The sequence below is a fragment of the Bufo gargarizans genome, chromosome 6 (assembly GCF_014858855.1).
Source record: "Bufo gargarizans isolate SCDJY-AF-19 chromosome 6, ASM1485885v1, whole genome shotgun sequence".
In the NCBI taxonomy this organism is placed as follows: Eukaryota; Metazoa; Chordata; class Amphibia; order Anura; family Bufonidae; genus Bufo; species Bufo gargarizans.
In genome coordinates this window covers 278,689,841-278,711,110 of record NC_058085.1, presented here as the reverse complement: position 1 = coordinate 278,711,110, position 21,270 = coordinate 278,689,841, and the positions used below count along the sequence as shown (strand labels likewise).

Here is a 21,270-nt window from a genome sequence, read left to right as displayed (position 1 = left end):
AACCTACAGCAGGGCTTGGTGCGAGTTGTACAACAGCTGGAGAGCCGCAGGTTGGCCATCCCTGTACTTAAATGATGTCTGATTTTCATTTTTTAGTCATAAAATAACCAGTTTAATATATTAGTTAAAATTTAAATACATCCCACACACATACATACTTCGCAGTAGTGGGCATAATACCAAAACAACAGACCACTTATAGCAATTACTCACAGTGGCCTGGTGATCAGTACCTCCTTCTATGCAATTTGCATTTATATAGTGCTCCCTAGTACTATTTACTGCTGCAATGTATAATATGCAGATCTCGTGGTCTCCATTTCTGTGTGTGATATTTAAAGAATATGGACACCTTCGTAAAAAAACATATTTTTTACACAAATTCATTTATTGGTTGTATTTATTTTTCTTTTATTGTTTTGAGTCTACAGCCCGCTGTGCTTCCTATGTACAGCAGGCTGCCCTCAGTGCTTCCTATGCACAGCAGGCTGCCCTCAGTGCTTCCTATGCACAGCAGGCTGCCCTCAGTGCTTCCTATGCACAGCAGGCTGCCCTCAGTGCTTCCTATGCACAGCAGGCTGCCCTCAGTGCTTCCTATGCACAGCAGGCTGCCCTCAGTGCTTCCTATGCACAGCAGGCTGCCCTCAGTGCTTCCTATGTACAGCAGGCTGCCCTCAGTGCTTCCTATGCACAGCAGGCTGCCCTCAGTGCTTCCTATGCACAGCAGGCTGCCCTCAGTGCTTCCTATGCCAGCAGACTGCCCTCCGTGTTTCCTATGCCAACAGGCTGCCCTCCGTGCTTCCTATGCACAGCAGGCTGCCCTCAGTGCTTCCTATGCACAGCAGGCTGCCCTCAGTGCTTCCTATGCACAGCAGGCTGCCCTCAGTGCTTCCTATGCACAGCAGGCTGCCCTCAGTGCTTCCTATGCACAGCAGGCTGCCCTCAGTGCTTCCTATGCCAACAGGCTGCCCTCAGTGCTTCCTATGCACAGCAGGCTGCCCTCAGTGCTTCCTATGCACAGCAGGCTGCCCTCAGTGCTTCCTATGCACAGCAGGCTGCCCTCAGTGCTTCCTATGCACAGCAGGCTGCCCTCAGTGCTTCCTATGCCAGCAGGCTGCCCTCAGTGTTTCCTATGCCAACAGGCTGCCCTCAGTGCTTCCTATGCACAGCAGGCTGCCTTCAGTGCTTCCTATGCCAACAGGCTGCCCTCAGTGCTTCCTATGCACAGCAGGCTGCCCTCAGTGCTTCCTATGCACAGTAGGCTGCCCTCAGTGCTTCCTATGCACAGCAGGCTGCCCTCAGTGCTTCCTATGCACAGCAGGCTGCCCTCAGTGCTTCCTATGCACAGCAGGCTGCCCTCAGTGCTTCCTATGCCAACAGGCTGCCCTCAGTGCTTCCTATGCACAGCAGGCTGCCCTCAGTGCTTCCTATGCACAGCAGGCTGCCCTCAGTGCTTCCTATGCACAGCAGGCTGCCCTCAGTGCTTCCTATGCACAGCAGGCTGCCCTCAGTGCTTCCTATGCACAGCAGGCTGCCCTCAGTGCTTCCTATGCACAGCAGGCTGCCCTCAGTGCTTCCTATGCACAGCAGGCTGCCCTCAGTGCTTCCTATGCACAGCAGGCTGCCCTCAGTGCTTCCTATGCACAGCAGGCTGCCCTCAGTGCTTCCTATGAATTTTTTTCGCGAATATCGGAACTTCGCTAATTCGCGAATATTTCGAATATAGTGCTATAAATTCGCAATTTCGAATATTCGTTTTTTTTTTTTTTTTTTTTTTTTTTTTTTTTATTGTTATATTTTTTCCTTTCCCACTTCCCTAAAGTTGTTCTTACCTGTCCTTTGGATTCCTGGCTTCCTGGCTGCTCCAGTCAGTGCCCGTTGCCGCTTCTGCCGCCTTCCGTGCTCATGGAGCGTCCCCATCTCCATGGGAACGTCTCCATATACTAGAATGTACTGTCGGATTTGAGAATTACGTTGAAATCGCAATTGCGATTAATATAACACGAAATAATCGCATTTGCGATTTCAACGTAATTCTCAAATCCGACAGTACATTCTAGTATATGGAGACGTTCCCATGAGCATGGAATATAGCATTACTAAGTTAAAAATCGCAAATGCGATTATTTCGTGTTATATTAATCGCATTTGCGATTTTTTTTTTTTTTTTTTACTATGGTTGGCTTCAATGGTAGAATTAGCGAATATGACGAATATATTCGTTATATTCCACAAAACGAATATACGAATATATTCGTTATATTCCACAAAACGAAGATAACGAAGTATTCTGCATCTCAGTTATATCTACCTATTCATCAACTTCGCTAATTCTAGCAATCATATAGGACAGTTTACTATAAAGACAGATAAGTATAATTCGCTATGCGATTATATTACTTTGCTTTTTTATATAAATAGATTATAATAATTATCAGGTATTATAATTATTCTATTTATATAAAAAAAAAGCAGTCATATAATCGCATAGCGAATTATACTTAGCTGTCTCTATAGTAAACTGTCCTATATGATTGCTAGAATTAGCGAAGTTGATGAATAGGTAGATATAACTGAGATGCAGAATACTTCGTTATCTTCGTTTTGTGGAATATGACGAATACATTCGTATATTCGTTTTGTGGAATATAACGAATATATTCGTCATATTCGCTAATTCTACCATTGAAGCCAACCATAGTAAAAAAAAAAAAAAAAAAAAAAATCGCAAATGCGATTAATATAACACGAAATAATCGCATTTGCGATTTTTACTTAGTAATGCTATATTCCAGGGATCAGCAACCTCCGGCACTCCAGCTGTTGTCAAACTACGACTCCCAGCATGCTCCATTCACTTCTTTGGGAGTCCTGAGACCAGCCATGGAGGTGTGCATGCTGGGAGTTGTAGTTGCACCACAGCTGGAGTGCCGAAGGTTGCTGATCCCTGCTATATGCCATGCTCATGGAGCGTCCCCATCACCATGGGAACGTCTCCATATACTAGAATGTACTGTCGGATTTGAGAATTACGTTGAAATCGCAAATGCGATTATTTCGTGTTATATTAATCGCATTTGCGATTTCAATAGGAGAGTAGCCTTTAAGTTTAAAAAAAAAAAAAAAAAAAAAAAAAAAAATCGCATATGCGATTTTTTTAATCGCATATTATTCGCAATAACTAGCATAATGACGAATATTCGATTTCGACGAATATAAAACGAATATTCTATCGAATATTCGCGAATTTCGTCGAAATCGAATATGGCACCTGCCGCTCATCACTACTTCCTATGCACAGCAGGCTGCCCTCAGTGCTTCCTATGCCAGCAGGCTGCCCTCAGTGTTTCCTATGCCAACAGGCTGCCCTCAGTGCTTCCTATGCACAGCAGGCTGCCTTCAGTGCTTCCTATGCCAACAGGCTGCCCTCAGTGCTTCCTATGCACAGCAGGCTGCCCTCAGTGCTTCCTATGCACAGCAGGCTGCCCTCAGTGCTTCCTATGCACAGCAGGCTGCCCTCAGTGCTTCCTATGCACAGCAGGCTGCCCTCAGTGCTTCCTATGCACAGCAGGCTGCCCTCAGTGCTTCCTATGCACAGCAGGCTGCCCTCAGTGCTTCCTATGCCAACAGGCTGCCCTCAGTGCTTCCTATGCACAGCAGGCTGCCCTCAGTGCTTCCTATGCACAGCAGGCTGCCCTCAGTGCTTCCTATGCACAGCAGGCTGCCCTCAGTGCTTCCTATGCACAGCGGGCTGCCCTCAGTGCATTTACAGAGAATCCGTCATCTGACGGATTCTCTGTAACCACTCCTTGCTCCACACGCGCGCACTATCTCTCTCCCTCCCTCCCTCCTCAACAGGATGGCCGAGGGTGCAGAGTGTCAGTGACAATCTGCTTGAAATAGCAGATATAACCTTTCATGCTGTGGTCCTTAGGGGCTACTGTATGGAAGGGGCTAACCATCGGGCCGCTGCTCTACTGTGGCAGAGGCCTGATACTTCAAGGGTTTACCCTCCCTTCTCCCTCCCTCCACCAACGCTGCTGGACAGAACACAAACAACCCCCCCCCCCCCCCCCCTTTGTACTCTGTGGATGGGGGATTGCGTGGTTCTGCTGCCAGCTCTTATCCAGAGGGATGGTACCCTCAGTGCACAATTGAAGTGCTAAACCCCACCCCCAGTTCAGGGTGGTAGGCGCAGCTGTCCAGCCTCCCACCCCCCACCCTCTCCCCTTGTCCTTTCTCTTTGTCCTCTCCCTATGTTCTCCCCCCACTGCCCGCTCCACGCTGCTAGACAAACCAACCCCCCTTTCCCCATCGGGCCGCTGCGCTGCTGGCTTCCGGCTTGCCATAGTATATCTGAACCTGCTAAAAGCATGTGTACTGTAGTACTGCAGTGTATTTTTGCCAACACAAGCGAAGCTACATTTTGGCCCCACGTTTCTCCTCTCTGTGGTCCTGGTATCTTCTCTCTGCTTCAGACAATGGCTGGTTTAAGGACCATATTTTTCGCCCTCTAAGACACACCTAGGTTTTAGAGGAGGATAATAAAAAAAAAAAATTTCCATTACACCTCAGGTCAGACCAGAAATCAGACCCCCAATGTTAATCAGACCTCAGCTCACAGCCCCAATCAGACCCCCAATGTTAATCAGACCTCAGATCAGAACCCCATGTCAGATACCATCCCCCAGCCATCAGCCCCCAATGTCAGCCATCAGACCCCCAAGTCACATTTCTCCCCCTCCATGTCACATTTTTCCGCCCTCCCCCAGGGTGCGCCCTAAGGCAGCCGCTTGGTCTGCCTTATGGTAGCACCGGCCCTGCAGGTAGTAAGAGGTTGTAATGCCTGGTTCTGACTGTAGAACGCTGCATTAACGTTATCAGCAGAAATATCTATTGTGTCTACAAATAATGCACTTTCTACAGAATGGAAAGTGAGAAATAGATCTGCTGATTACATGTTGTAGCATACTGTAAGGCTACTTTCGCATTAGCGTTTTTTGTGGATCCGTCATGGATCAGCAAAATAGCTTCTGTTACCATAATACAACCGCATGCATCCGTCATGAACGGATCCGGTTGTACTATGTCTTCTATAGCCATGACGGATCCGCAAGCCATTCCAAGGCCTTGGGGCCTGGTATGTACGGTGGCCTATGAGGCCCAGCCCCCAGACTGGGTCTCATAGGCAAACTATCAGTACTTGCTTGCGGATGCCATCCGATTTTCACACACCCTATTCATTTCTATGGGGCCTGCGTCACGTCGAAATCGGACAATATAGAGCATGCTGCGATTTCAACTGAACGCACAAGTGATGCGTTAAAAACATCGCTCATGTGCACAGCCCCATAGAAATGAATGGGTCAGGATTTAGTGCGGGTGCCATACGTTCGCCGCACGGATCGCACCCGCACGGAAAACTCGCCCGTGTGAAAGGGGCCTTATAGTGGGAAAAAATAAAAAAATATTAAAAGTGAAATAAAAGTGTTTTCAACAATAAAAAAAATAAAGTTTCAATAAAAAAAAGCCCCTTTCCCATAAAAAGAGACATATAAAATTGTAAAAAATAGAAATAAAATTAAAAACAGACATATTAGGTATCACCGCATGTGTAACAACCTGCTCTATAAAAATTTCACATGATCCACCCCGTCTGGTCAACACCGTAAAACAAATTAATAAAAACTGTTCTAAATTAAGCAATTTTTTGTCACCTTTCATCACAAAAAGTGTAATACCAAGTGATCAAAAAGCAGTATGTACCCTAAAATAGTACCAATCAAACCGTCATATCACCCCGCAAAAAATGAGACCCTACCTAAGACAACAGCCGAAAAATAAAAAAAAACTATGGCTCTCAGAATATGGAGAGACTAAAACATGATTTTTTTTTTTGTTTCAAAAATACTGTTATTGTGTAAAATTTAAATATATAAAAGAGTATGAATATTAGGTATCACCGCATCTGGAAGAACCTGCTGTATAAAAATATCACATTACCTAACCCCTTAGGTCAGTGATGGCTAACCTTGGCACTCCAGCTGTGGTAAAACTACAACTCCCAAGATGCCCCCCTTGCTTGGCTGCTCTCAGAACTCTATAGAAATAAATGGAGCATGCTGGGAGTCGTAGTTTCACCACAGCTGGAGTGCCAAGGCTAGCCATCACTGCCTTAGGTGAACACCGTAAAAAATAAAAAATAAAAAGTGTGTAAAAAAAGCCATTTTTTGTCACCTTACATCACAAAAAGTGTAATACCAAGCGATCAAAAAGTCATATGCAAAATAGTAAAATGGTACCAATCAAACAGTCATCTCATACCGAAAAAAATTAGTGCCTACATAAGACAGTCGCCCAAAAAAAATAATAATATGGCTTTCAGAATATGGAGACACTAAAAAATCATAAAAAAAAAAAAATGCTTTATTATGTAAAACTGAAACAAACAACCAAAAAAAGTATTTTATAGTCATATTTGGTATTGTCGTGTCCGTTACAACCTGCTCTATTAAAATACCACATGATCTAACCTGTCAAATGAACATTGTTAATAGCAAAAAATAAAACCGATGCCAAAACAGCTATTTTTTGTGACCTTGCCTCACAAAAAGCGTAATATAGAGCAACCAAAAACTATATGTACCCTAAAATAGTACCAACAAAACTGCCACCTTATCCCGTAGTTTCCAAAATGGGGTAATTTTTTGGGAGTTTCTAATCTAGGGGTGCATCAGGGGGTCTTCAAATGTGACATGGCAACTTAAAGTTATCCCAGTGAAATCTGCCTTCCAAAAACCATATGGCGTTCCTTTCCTTCTGCGCCCTGCCGTGTGCATGTGAAGCAGTTTACGACCACATATGGGGTGTTTCTATAAACTACAGAATCTGGGTAATAAATGTTGAGTTTTGTTTGGCTGTTAACCCTTGCTTTGTTACTGGAAAAAATGGATTAAAATGGAAAATCAGCCCAAAAAGTGAAATTGTTAAAATTCATCTCCATTTTCCTTTAATTCTTGTGGAACACCTGAAGGGTAAACAAAGTTTGTAAAATCAGTTTTAAATACCTTGAGGGGTGTAGTTTCTAAAATGCGGCCATTTATGGGTGGTTTCTATTATGTAAGCCTCACAAAGTGACTTCAGACCTGAACTGGTCCTTAAAAAGTGGGTTTTGGCGATTTGCTTCTAAACTTCTAAGCCTTCTAACGTCCCAAAAAAGAAAATTTAATTTACAAAATGATCCAAGCATGAAGTAGACATATGGGAAATGTAAAGTAATAACTATTTTAGGAGGTATCACTATCTGTTTTAAAAGCAGAGAAATAGAAATCTAGAAAATTGCAAATGTTTCCAAATTTTTGGTAAATTTGGTATTTTTTTTATCAATAAAAATGAAATATTTTGACTCAAATTTACCACTGTCATAAAGTACAATATGTGATGAGAAAACAATCTCAGAATGGCCTGGATAAGTAAAAGCGTTTTAAAGTTATCACCACATAAAGTGATACATGTCAGATTTGCAAAAAAATGGCCTGGTCCTTAAGGTGAAAAATGGCAGGGCCCTTAGGGGGTTACATTTGAGCTGCCTTATTGGAAAACCTTCCCTAATCACCTCCATCATAGGACAGGTATACGCTTATTACTAGAACAACACACTACAAACATAACATAGTGATCCGTGAGCAGATACTCAAACAAAGTAATGCCCTGTTTGTACAGTTAGCAATTGCTATATCGGTATCTGCATTTTAAATGTACATACAGTATCTTGAGGTAATGGCTATTACATACATTATTATGCAAAAGTATTGGGCAGATGTGGAAAAAATGCTGCAAAGCACTTGAAGTGACTCAACATGGGGTACGAACTGGGGTGCAGGAAAATGGCAGCAGGTACTCTGGACTGGTAAGTCAAAGTTTGAAATATTTGGCTGTACCAGAAGGCAGTTTGTTTGCCAAAGAGCTGGAGAGTGGTACCATAATAAGTGTCTGCAGGAACCAGTGAAGCATGTTGGAGGTTCCTTGCAAGTGTGGGGCTTCATTTCAGCAATTAGAGCTTGGGATTTGATCAAGTTCAATGCTGAGAAATACAGGTAGATACTTATCCATCATTCAATACTATCAGGGAGGCATCTTATTGGATTTGAGTTTATTCTGCAGCAGGACAATGACCCCAAACATACAGGCAATATCATTAGGAACTTCTTCAGCGTAAAGAAAAACAGAGTCCTGGAAGTGATGATTTGGTCCTCACAGACCCATGATCTTAAAATCATTGAGTATGTCTATGATTATATAAAGAGGCAGAAGGATTTGAGCAAGCCTACATCCACAGATAAACTGTGGTTAGTTCTCCAAGATGTTTGGATCAACATCCTTGCCAAGTTCCTTCAAAAACTGTGTGCAAATATACCTAGAAGAACTGATTCTGTTTTGAAGGCAAAGGATGGTCACACTAAATATTGTTTGAATTTAGATTTCTCTTTTGTTCATTCACTTAGCATTTTGTTAATTGATAAAAATAAACTACTAACAATTCTATTTTTTAAAGATTTCTTATTTTGCAACATTGTTTGCATATCTGCCTTGCATTTATGATTTGCATTTCCTACTTCCCATGGGCCTTAAGCATCTTTTCAGGATTCTGGATGTTGTATATACCTAAGTTATAGAATAGCTGACTGAGCAGGAGTCTACATGGTGCTGTCCTTTGATTCATGAAATAGACACCAATATAGCAAAAAATGCAGCACTCCAATCGACTTTCTACCATTTTCACTGCATAGGGAGTGCTGCCTCATTTTACTATATTGGTATAGGGAGACCCTTGGCTGATGGGAGGGATTCCACCCACCTCTATATTACGGTGCTGCTGAATTTTCTTTTTTTTTAGATAGCTAGATTGGTTAAATTAAGTGGTCAGTACCTGTTTCAAGATTTGAAGGACAACCGATTTGCGTATGCTGTTGGTCTTGGCCAGGAGCTCCTGTAGTCTTGTGCTGGGACATTTTGCTATGGGAATGTCCACGGGTGCCATCTTTGCTCCTGCGGTAGGTAAAACACAATGAGATTTTACATGTTTAAGTAGACCTGACAACCAAGAGTCATCTTTTTAAATGCCTCATGGTCTCAGTCTCATGCATGAAGCAGACAGAAGAACCTCACAGCCAAATCATAATCAACAAGGATAAACACTAATAAGTTAATTGGTAATGCTTCATTATAGATCATTTTCTATAACAAACATGAAATAAGAGACAAGAAACATCAGCATGACACAAATGCTAAAGGGTTTTAGTGGTCCTTTTCTATTAATGGCCTATCCAGTGAATGGGTCATTATTATCTGATTGGCAGGCATTCCCGCTGATCAGCTGTTCTGCAGTAGCTCTGGGGCTGGAGTTGACCGCAGAGCTATAGCTCTTTCCGTTGTGTAGTAGACAGAGCTGGTTACTGCAACTGAAGTGAATGGAAGCACAATGGGCAGAGCTGTAGTTGGCTGCTGTAGAATAGCTGATCAGCAGGGGTGTAGCTTGTCAGACCCCCCGCTGATCAGATATTTATGGCCTATCCTGAGATAGGCTATCAATATAAAAAAATCAGCAAACCCTTTTGATGGCCTGTTTTCATTGCCAAAAATAGACAATATACATAACAATAGGCAAGGAAGAGGCATAGTCATGCTCATGGTTGACATGGCAAATAGAGACAACAGGAGAAGAAAACAGAGACATGGCAAACCTTTTTACATGTCTAGATTTCATTATTGTTCCCATTTTACTAGACTTCTTGACCAATGGATGGTAAATGCCTTTGTCTGCTTCTTCTTTAAAACAATTCTGTAAAGGAGAATAGGGGATGATAGAGAAGAATTATTTCCAATAAATTAACAACATCTTATGTCATGTTGCCAAGACATGTCAGAAGATGGTTTATGGGTAAAAAATGTGGGTTTGTGCCCCGAGAGACACAATGACTGCCAGAATGATGGGGCACTGAGCACTATCAAGCATGCTGAAGACAGTTTGTATATGGTGAATAGGAAGTTCAGATGACAGACTTCCAAGATCCACAGACCTCTTAAAGTGGAGCCTAAAAATGATAAAAGGGGACACCATGGGTGGCAATATTACCAAGACAAGCTGTGGTTCAGTGTAGTCATCATGTCATCCTTGGCCAGGTGGAGAAGAAAAGGAGAAGAAAGTGAACAAATCTAAGTTGTAACTGTACTGTGATCTCTTTTACGCTCTGCGGAGTAATGTGTAGCACTGGTGTCTACTGCTATATGGTCACTGTATACTGGCAGTATTGGTCTTAGAATATTTATTTTATTTTATTTTATGCACTTATATAGCGCTACTATATTCCACAGTGCTTTACAGACATTAGCAGCCAACTGTCCCCAATGGGGCTCACAATCTAAGGATATAGCATGTTTTATTCAGTAACACTATAGTGGTAGTAATATGTAGTCATGGTGCTACAGTATTATTTGACCCTTACATAGCGTTATGTTGGTCTTGGTAAAGTGGGTTCGGCCATTGACAGTATGATGATAATAATAATGGTGTTAATGTTTGCTTCCTCTATAGTGTAATTAGATGTCTGTATTATTTAGAGGTATACTATAATACATAGAGCAGTGATTACGTAGAGGCAAATTATCTGAAGACTCCAAATAATTGCAGATTTTCATTATAAAGTACAGTACAGACCAAACGTTTGGACACACCTTCTCATTCAAAGAGTTTTCTTTATTTTCATGACTATGAAAATTGTAGATTCACACTGAAGGCATCAAAACTATGAATTAACACATGTGGAATTATATACATAACAAAAAAGTGTGAAACAACTGAAAATATGTAATATTCTAGGTTCTTCAAAGTAGCCACCTTTTGCTTTGATTACTGCTTTGCACACTCTTGGCATTCTCTTGATGAGCTTCAAGAGGTAGTCACCTGAAATGGTCTTCCAACAGTCTTGAAGGAGTTCCCAGAGAAGCTTAGCATTTGTTGGCCCTTTTGCCTTCACTCTGCGGTCCAGCTTACTCCAAACCATCTCGATTGGGTTCAGGTCCAGTGACTGTGGAGGCCAGGTCATCTGGCGCAGCACCCCATCACTCTACTTCATGGTCAATTAGCCCTTACACAGCCTGGAGGTGTGTTTGGGGTCATTGTCCTGTTGAAAAATAAATGATGGTCCAACTAAACGCAAACCGGATGGAATAGCATGCCGCTGCAAGATGCTGTGGTAGCCATGCTGGTTCAGTATGCCTTCAATTTTGAATAAATCCCCAACAGTGTCACAAGCAAAGCACCCCCACACCATCACACCTCCTCCTCCATGCTTCACGGTGGGAACCAGGCATGTAGAGTCCATCCGTTCACCTTTTTTGTGTCACACAAAGACACGGTGGTTGGAAACAAAGATCTCAAATTTGGACTCATCAGACCAAAGCACAGATTTCCACTGGTCAAATGTCCATTCATTGTGTTCTTTAGCCCAAACAAGTCTCTTCTGCTTGTTGCCTGTCCTTAGCAGTGGTTTCCTAGCAGATATTCTACTATGAAGGCCTGATTCACACAGTCTCCTCTTAACAGTTGTTCTAGAGATGTGTCTGCTGCTAGAACTCTGTGTGGCATTGACCTGGTCTCTAATCTGAGCTGCTGTTAACCTGCGATTTCTGAGGCTGGTGACTCGGATGAACTTATCCTCCGCAGCAGAGGTGACTCTTGGTCTTCCTTTCCTGGGACGGTCCGCATGTGAGCCAGTTTCTTTGTAGCGCTTGATGGTTTTTGTGACTGCACTTGGGGACACTTTCAAAGATTTCCCAATTTTTTGGACTGACTGACCTTCATTTCTTAAAGTAATGATGGCCATTTTTCTTTACTTAGCTGCTTTTTTCTTGCCATAATACAAATTCTAACAGTCTATTCAGTAGGACTATCAGCTGTGTATCCACCTGACTTCCCCACAACGTAACTGATGGTCCCAACCCCATTTATAAGGCAAGAAATCCCACTTATTAAACCTGACAGGGCACACCTGTGAAGTGAAAACCATTTCAGGTGACTACCTCTTGAAGCTCATCAAGAGAATGCCAAGAGTGTGCAAAGCAGTAATCAAAGCAAAAGGTGGCTACTTTGAAGAACCTAGAATATGACCTATTTTCAGTTGTTTCACACTTTTTTTGTTATGTATATAATTCCACATGTGTTAATTCATAGTTTTGATGCCTTCAGTGTGAATCTACAATTTTCATAGTCATGACAATAAAGAAAACTCTTTGAATGAGAAGGTGTGTCCAAACTTTTGGTTTGTACTGTATATCCAAGAAAGATGTACTGCTAAGGCACTGTACCTAAGTCTGTCGTATGTTATTTTATGCATTTATTTGGGGGAGGGGGGACACATATTTCCTGTAAGAATAAAAGGATCCAGCAAGTTGAAGTCCCACATGGCCTACCCTTCATTACCGCACCATCTGTCATTGGGTAGTCAGGACTCCCCAGTACATGTACCTTTAATCATCTAATTCTGCAGTACTGATTACAGTATTACATAGGTGAAATCATTGGCAGTATCTACATACGCAGTCTTAAGACCACTTGTGACAATGTGACACACCACAAAAGAGCCCAGTTGCCCTGGTCCTATGTCACCCATGTAAATGGAGCAGCAGTTGTACATGAGCACAGCCACATGAATGGGAATGACGACAATAGCTGAGTACAGTGCTTGGCTATCTTTGTCAGTTCCATAGACTTTGAATAGAGCAGTGCATGATTACTGAACCATTCAAATGGGGAACACGAGACCCCCATTCTCAAATTCTGGAGGGTTCCCACTGGTGGAACCCCCAGAAATCAGACACTTACTAACTATTCTTTGATAAGCTTTGATGGGGGAACTTTCAACTCTATGTTTTTTGTAGCTGTTTCTCAAAATACTATTTCAGATTACAATGAAACTTGTAACCAAATCAAATTTGAGATTACTTCAGCCGCAAGGCGTATATATTTCAATAGCAGATGAAGGACGGAATCAAGGGTAGAATCCAAAGTTAAAATATGACATGTATTTATAGACTCTTGATGACAGTTAACTGAATACAAATTCAGCTTAAAGAGGTTGTTTCACTTCAGCACATGGTATTTGTTATGTAGAGAAAGTTAACACAAGGCACTTACTAATGTGTTGTTACTGTCCATATTGGCTCCTTTGCTGGCTGGATTCATTTTTCCATCACATTATACACTACTAATTTCCATGGTTACGACCACCCTGCAATCGATCAGTGGTGGCCATGGTTGCACACTGTGGGAAAAAGCACAGGCCTATGTTCACACCCATGGTCCCGGCCACCAGATAGGCCAACACTTGTTCCTATAGTGTGCAAGCATCTACACCACTGATGGATTGTAGAGTGGTCGTAACCATGGAATTGAGTAGTGTATAATGTGATTGAAAAATGAATCCAGCCAGCAAAAGGGGCAATATGGACAATCACAATACATTAGTAAGTGTAAGTATTATGTTTCTCTACATAACAAATGCCATGTGCTGAAGTGAAACAACCTTGTTAAGCTGAATTTGTATTCAGTAAACTTTCTTTCTCCTAACATCTAATTTTGACACTGTCTCCATTTTTTGAAGATAATAGACAGAAGAAAATGAAAATCGTTTTGGCACAGAGTGCTGACCAAAATGTCGATACAATCAAACACAAGGTTTTTGAATACTTTATGCACCCTGATGATATGGTATAACACTACTTTACTGAAATGATCTACCACTACCAAGATTACAGTGTGTAGATCAATGTAAAGGTCTACAGATATGTGAGTCTAAAGCCTTTTGAGAGACAGGGAGGGACTGTAGCAAACTCAAAGGCCTTGACTAGGGGTTGTCTAGAACAGGCTCAGCAAAAATATAAGCTTTAGTATCTTGTAAGTAGGAAGGCCACCAAAAAGAACACAATATCAACTTAATGGTACATGACATTCCAGGATGGCCAGCTAAGACTGAGTTATGCATTTGCTAAAATGCTAACAACCCAAGATGAGGAACAAACAATTTTCCCACAGGGACACATTACAGAGCTCCTGATTTCTCAAACTAAGTCGACTGAGGCAACTGAGATGACCGTTTCCTCTGCAAAAGGGCACAGCATAGCCTATTATGGATCTGGCTGGATCAAAACCAGGATCAAGAATCAAGAGGGAATACCCGTGCACCTAAGTGAGATTTCCCGGACTCACCTACAGTAGGTGCAGCAGTCTTTAAAAGAGTTTTCTGGTTTGCATCAACATCTTTTAAAATATCTCCCGGTTTGGGCTGTGGTCACATGACTATGTCAATGCATTTCCTGTAATATGTCCATGGGCGTGTCAAAGCAGCCACAGGGGCAGTGATAGGGGAGTGTCTATATAACTAGCTGGGTGGGATATGCTATAAATTAGCCAGGAGTTGTTATGGGTGGTGCTGAAGCTGTGGAAGAGAAAAAAGATGTGCATCATGGGTTTGGTTGGGTACAGCATTGTGTATATGGTGAAAACGGTTCAGGAGAGTCCAAATTGAAAAAAAGCATAGGGAAAATGTACATGATATAAGCAACTAAATGAGCATATTTGTTAAAAACTATAGAAATCCCAGACTGCCCATTTGAGAGCAGAAACTTGATCTGATGACCTGCACCACCAAAATAGAAACAAAGATAAAGAGAAGACTCCTACTATATGTCTTTTCTTTCGTCAAGCGCAAATTGAGTCACTCCAAACTGCATGGGTTCCTCAGAGGATGATTTAGTTAATTCCACCTTGGGAATGAGGGCTGGAGCAAAGAACTTTTCATGCAGTCTCTGATCCCTGCCAAATAGATAAGATCTTAATTTCTGCCACAGCCACCCAGTTTTAATCGTCATACAAGAGGCTGAATGCAGCAAAAAGGGCATCCACAGAAGACAAGTCAGTAGTCCAGACTTTACGAAAGTGCCCACAACTGTGGATCCCTATGTAGTAGGGAGATCAAAAGACTCATAAAACAATAAATTCCTTGAGAATTCCAGGCTAATTCATTTTAGATTCAGGAACACAAGGCGTGCAGCAGTGGCCGGAGCTTCAGATTCTTCCTGAACATGAAGACATTCTGCAAGGTCCTGAATGAGTTGAGCCAAACCTTGTATTTGAAGAGTCATCATCTAAATCTGATACATAATAAATAAATGTATGGGAAGAAGAAATGTGTGAATCAATTTGTACAAATCAAATTAATTCATCAAACAGATTTTTTAAGCAACAAGGGGTTGGTGTGCTGCTCAAGAGGTTACTCCTCCCCATGATTGATAGGGATGGACATCTCACCTTTTTAATCTTTTATCTGACCCCTTGCCCCGAGTAGTGGTGCAAGCGCAGAGGCTACCAGAGAATCACAGATGCCAAGTGTGCATGTGCCACTACACTTCCGGCTCACCTGCAGTGACAGTAGTTGCCACAGACAGCTTGATACTGGCAGCTTGACTGAGTAGTGGAATCTAAGGAACCCCTAGGTATTCACTTTGTATTCCCCTCTTTAAGGATTTGGACATTGCTACTGGAGTTCCCCGGGTCAAGTCTCCAGAATGTCCACATTGGTGGAAGGATTGGCAAAGAAGTGGCACAGAAGTAAAAAATAAACAGAGCAAAAAGTAACCATGTCACTCCGGAGATAACATCAGACTAGGGGATGAGCCACAAGCCTAGTTAACAGGCCATGGATTATGCAAAGAATCTGTATGACAAGTCCAAAGAAAATAAAAAGGGGTCATTTTGTGTTTGTAAGCAAATACAATAAACATACGGATAAACTTAAAAAAATAAAAATCCTAGAGAGATATTGGGGGAATTTTGCAAAGTGATAAAAAAAAAATTATTTAGGGAGAAATTACCGGTAAACATAGCACATAAAAAAGGAGGAACAATAGGCAATCAATTGGTGAGAGTGGATGTGAATGTGAATAAGGGCTTATTCACTATACAATTAAGATTGAGAACTGAAAAAAGGGTATTTATCCTTGGTTAACCCCTTCCCGATTTCCGTCGTAAAGTATGGTGGAAGTCAGGTCTTTAAAGATGGTGCTCGGGAGCTGGCGCCATCGCCGCCGGATTTCTGATGTTTTATACAGCATACACCTGGGGCTACTGTCTGCGATCAGCGATAATGCCGATCACAGGCATTTAATCCTTAGATGCTGTTATCAAATGTGACCACAGCATCTAACATAGTAACATAGTACATAAGGCCGAAAAAAGACATTTGTCCATCCAGTTCGGCCTGTCATCCTGCAAGTTGATCCAGAGGAAGGCAAAACAATCCCTGTGAAGTAAAAGCCAATTTTCCCCACTTTAGGGGAATAAAAAATTCCTTCCTGACTCCAATCAGGCAATCAGAATAACTCCGTGGATCAACGACCCCGCTCTAGTAGCTATAACCTATAATATTATTACACTCCAGAAATACATCCAGGCTCCTCTTGAATTCCTTTATTGTGCTCACCATCACCACCTCCTCAGGCAGAGAGTTCCATAGTCTCACTGCTCTTACCGTAAAGAATCCTCTTCTATGTTTGTGTACAAACCTTCTTTCCTCCAGACGCAGAGGATGTCCCCTCGTCACAGCCACAGTCCTGGGGATAAATAGATGATGGGATAGATCTCTGTACTGACCCCTGATATATTTATATATAGTAATTAGATCTCGCCTCAGTTGTCTATTTTCTAAAGTGAATAACCCTAATTTTGATAATCTTTCAGGGTACTGTAGTTCCCCCCATTCCAGTTATTACTTTAGTTGCCCTCCTCTGGACCCTCTCCAGCTCTGCTATGTCTGCCTTGTTCACTGGAGCCCAGAACTGTACACAGTACTCCATGTGTGGTCTGACTAGTGATTTGTAAAGTGGTAGGACTATGTTCTTATCACGGGCATGTATGCCCCTTTTGATGCAACCCATTATATTATTGGCCTTGGCAGCAGCTGGCTGACACTGGTTTTTGCAGCTTAGTTTGAAAGTGCAAAACCACTGCCAGGCCTGGAATGACTACCTCACGTGGCAATTGGGGGAGCCGTTCATTGCCTGTGAAAGGTCAGGGCTTTCTCAGGCCCCTATGCTTTTAACATCAATATTCCAATGTCGGCTGGCAGGTCGCAACACTACATTGCAATACACTGAATCTAAATTGTCATTAGATGTATTCAAGTGGCAATCTAAGAATTGCATGATGTTAGGTAATTGGGGGCCTAATAGAAAGTAGAAATAAGTTACAAAAATGTTTTAAATGTAAAAGCAAAATGTAAAAAAATATAAAAATTCACCCCCTTTTTCTAGAATAAAAATAACAATAAATAATGAATGCAAAATTAAACATCATGAGCATTGCCATATGCGAAAATGCCTGCACTAATAAAATGTAAAAATATTATATAAATATATAATAAAACACCCCAAAATGGAATCAATAAAAACGGCATATTGTCACACAAAACATTTTCAACATTTTTTTATTAAGTATTAAAGCACAAGAAAAACTGCCGTACCAAAATGAGAAGGGGCTTGAACACTAGCTGACTCTGCTGCTGATCTGACCATCTAAAACATTAGGGACGAGGGCCTCCTGCTGATCTGACCATCTAAAACATTATGGGTGAGTGCCTGCTGCTGATGTGACCATCTAAAACATTAGGGGTGAGGGTCTGCTGCTGAGCTGACCCTCTAAAACATTAGGGGTGAGTGCCTGCTGCTGATCTGAACATCTAAAACATTAGGGGAGAGGGCCTGCTGGTGGCCCTCAAAAACATTATGGGCGAGGGCCTGCTGGTGACTCTCAAAAACATTATAGGCGAGGGCCTGCTGGTGACCCTCTAAAACATTATTGGTGAGGGACTGCTGGTGACCCTCTAAAGCATTAGGAGCGAGTGCAGCCTAATAAGCATGTTGATATGATGGAGGAGGAGGACAAGAAAAGGGAGATTAAACCATATACCCTTTTTTGTGGTAGAAGGGGTGCATGGAAATACAGTGTAATCAATACACTATAAAAGCCACATTTAGAGTGCCTTTATGTTCAGCCGCTTTCCTCTGGTGGAGTAAAGAAGTCAGGGGCAATCCAGGCCTTGTTCATTTTTATAACAGTCAACCCGTCAGCATTTTCAGTTACAGTTGGATGCGCTTATTATGCCCCTAGCAGCATTAAATACACATTCTGACAAAACACTGGTGGTGGGGCATGCCAGCACCTCCAAGGCATAGAGCCCCAGTTCATGCCACGTGTCCAATAGTTGTAAGGCACAGAGGGATCACTGAGGATGCTGACACGGTCTACTACGTACTCCTTCGCCATCTTCCAAAACTTTTCCCTCCTTGTGACACTAGGCTGCGCATCAGGTTGAGGGTGCTGGCGGAGTGTCATAAAACTGTCCCAGGCCATGGAGAGTGTTGTCCTGCCTCTGTTGGAACTGCTGTGTGTTCCCCTCGTATCCCTTCCTTGGTTGGCCAAGGAACTACGTACTGTGCAGCCAGCATTGTCAGCTGGAAATTGTGGGAGCAATTTTTCCACAAGGACATTCTGGTATTGCACCATTGTGCTTGTCATCTCCACCACAGGAATAAGAGATGAGAAGTTCTCTTTGTAGCGGGGGTCGAGAAGGGGGAACAACCAGTAATCGGTGTTGGCCAAAATGCGTACAACGCGAGGGTCAGTCTGACATAAAGTCAGCCATGTGTACCAGAGTCCCAACAGACAAGACTTCACTGTTCTCATGAGGAGGATGACTCTCAATCTCCTCATCCTCTTCCTCCTCTTCTACCCATCCATGCTGAACAGATAGAATTGGCCAGCACGTAACACAGGGGAAGAGGAGGCAGTGGTGTGACCCGCAGACACTGATTGCGGACTCAGGTGTTTGGCCCACCTATTAGGGTGCTTTGATGCCATGTGGCAGATCATGCTGGTGGTGGTGAGGTTGCTAGTGTTCAAGCCCCTGCTCATTTTGGTACGGCACAGGTTGCACAGGTTGCAAATGACAATTCTTTTATCGTCCGCACTTTCCTCAAAAAAGCATCAGACTGCGGAACACCTACCCCTTGGCAAGGGAGGTTGCCGCAAGGGGGTGCTCCGGGGAAGATTTGCGGGCCTGTTTGGTGTGGCCCGCCTTCTCCCTTTTGCCACGCCACTGCCTCTTCCAGCCTGTTGGGGTGCTGCGGATCCCTTCCCCTCTGTACTGCTGTCCTCGCTCGGCTTGCCACCTTCCCAGGTTGGGTTAGTGACTTCATCATCCACCACCTCCTCTTCCACTTCCTCACTCTGGTTATCCTCCTGACTTGTTGACCTAACAACAACCTCAGTTATTGACAACTGTGTCTCATCCTCATCATCATCCTCTTGAGACAATAATTGCAGTTGTCTTATTGGCAACTGCGTCTCATCATCATCATCCACTTCGTGAAACACTAATTGCCATTCCCCACATCATCTTCTTGTAACTGTGGATGCTCAAGAGTTTGGTAATCAGGGCACAAGGTCTCCTCATGTCCCTCTTCAAGCGGCCTTGGCGAGAAGACCAAATCAAGGAATGGCGCTAAAAAGAGCTCCTCGGAATATCCGAGTGTGGGATCACTTGCTTGCCAAGACTCTCCATGGTGGGAGGAAGGAGAATCAGGGTGAGGATTCTGTTGACCAGATTCTTGGCTGCTGAGACTGGACTTTGTGGATGACAGGGTGGTGCTTAACCGACTGGAAGCATTATCTGCTGCAATCCAACTGACCACCTGGTCGCACTGGTTTAACTTCGAGATGGCGTCTTGTGCCGCTGTACAAACTGGGACATGAAGCTAGGTATTGTGGATGAGTGTGTTTCTTGTGCTCTGGCAGCAGGCAGAGTTTCATCACGCCCAGGGCCACAGCCTCTGCGTGCACCATTAGCAGCACGGCCACTTCCCCTTCCCTTGCTGCTCGCCTTGCGCATATTAAATGGTATATATGCTTGCAAGTACAGTTGCAAGAAAAAGTATGTGAACCCTTTGGAATTCTATGGATTTCTGCACAAATTGGTCATAAAATGTGATATGATCTTCCACAACAATAGACAATCAAAGTCTGATTAAACTAATAACACACAAAGAATTAAATGTTACCATGTTTTTATTGAACATACCATGTAAACATTCACAGTGCAGGTGGAAAAAGTATGTGAACCCCTAGACTAATGACATCTCCAAGAGCTAATTGGAGTGAGGTGTCAGAGTCCAATCAATGATATGAGATTGGAGGTGTTGTTTACAGCTGCCCTGCCCTATAAAAAACACACACCAGTTTGCTTTTTACAAGAAACATTGCCTGATGTGAATGATGCCTCGCACAAAAGAGCTCTCAGAAGACCTACGATTAAGAATTGTTGACTTGCATAAAGCTGGAAAGGGTTATAAAAGTATCTCCAAAAGCCTTGCTGTTCATCAGTCCACGGTAAGACAAATTGTCTATAAATGGAGAAAGTTCAGCACTGCTGCTACTCTCCCTAGGAGTGGCCATCCTGTAGAGATGACTGCAAGAGCACAGCAAAGAGATGACTGCAAGAGCACTTACAAAAGTCTCTGGCATATGCTAACATCCCTGTTAGCGAATCTACAATACGTAAAACTGTTATGGCCTATGGTGTACGCTGTGAGACTGTTGCCACACTTGCGCTTGCCCGCGGCAACGTGTTGCTGTTAGAGCATGCGGTGGCAGTGTCTCAGCCTTCTGGGTGATTGCCGGGACATGCTATTGCCGGTGGTAACGTGTGGTTTAGTATGCTTGTGTGTGCACTTCCCCTTTAAGTTGTAGCCTCCCTCTGTCTGGTGCTGTAAGGGTTAACTCCCTGACTGGGTGTGGTCACTTGGCTTTTATCTTCTGTGGTTTTCTGGCTGGAGTCAGTTGTACTTCAGCTGTCATTGGTGCTGGAGCTCTGCTCCAGTCCAGGGTGTTCCATCTGTCCTGTGAGGGCCACCCTTGTGGTCATTGACGTTATAACAGTGTCTCTTTCCCTTCCTATCTTTTGGTTTGTGTGGGTTATGTTCAGGGTGTTATATATCTTGTGTGGTGTTACATGGCTGGTGATGTTTGGTGTCCAGCATGTTTGCTAGACATTCCCCTGTCTCACGTTTATTGCAGCTATGGGTGTCCTGGGTTCCTGTGTGGTTGTAGTAAGTGCTGTACCCTTTAATGTTGGTGTGTACGGCAGCACTTGTGCACGG

At 43.0% G+C, this 21,270-nt stretch overlaps 1 protein-coding gene across 3 annotated transcripts in view; it reads right to left on the bottom strand.

The window, feature by feature from the left end:
* ZNF831 (zinc finger protein 831) overlaps positions 1–21,270 on the bottom strand; it is a 174,589-nt gene that overhangs the window by 138,283 nt on the left and 15,036 nt on the right. For all 3 annotated transcript variants that reach the window (XM_044300155.1, XM_044300156.1, XM_044300157.1), the window contains exons 4-5: positions 9,744–9,841; positions 8,930–9,048 (exon numbers count right to left, since the gene is read on the bottom strand). In XM_044300155.1, coding sequence (XP_044156090.1) covers positions 8,930–9,048; positions 9,744–9,841 — 217 coding nt within the window. The remainder of the gene's footprint in view (positions 1–8,929; positions 9,049–9,743; positions 9,842–21,270) is intronic.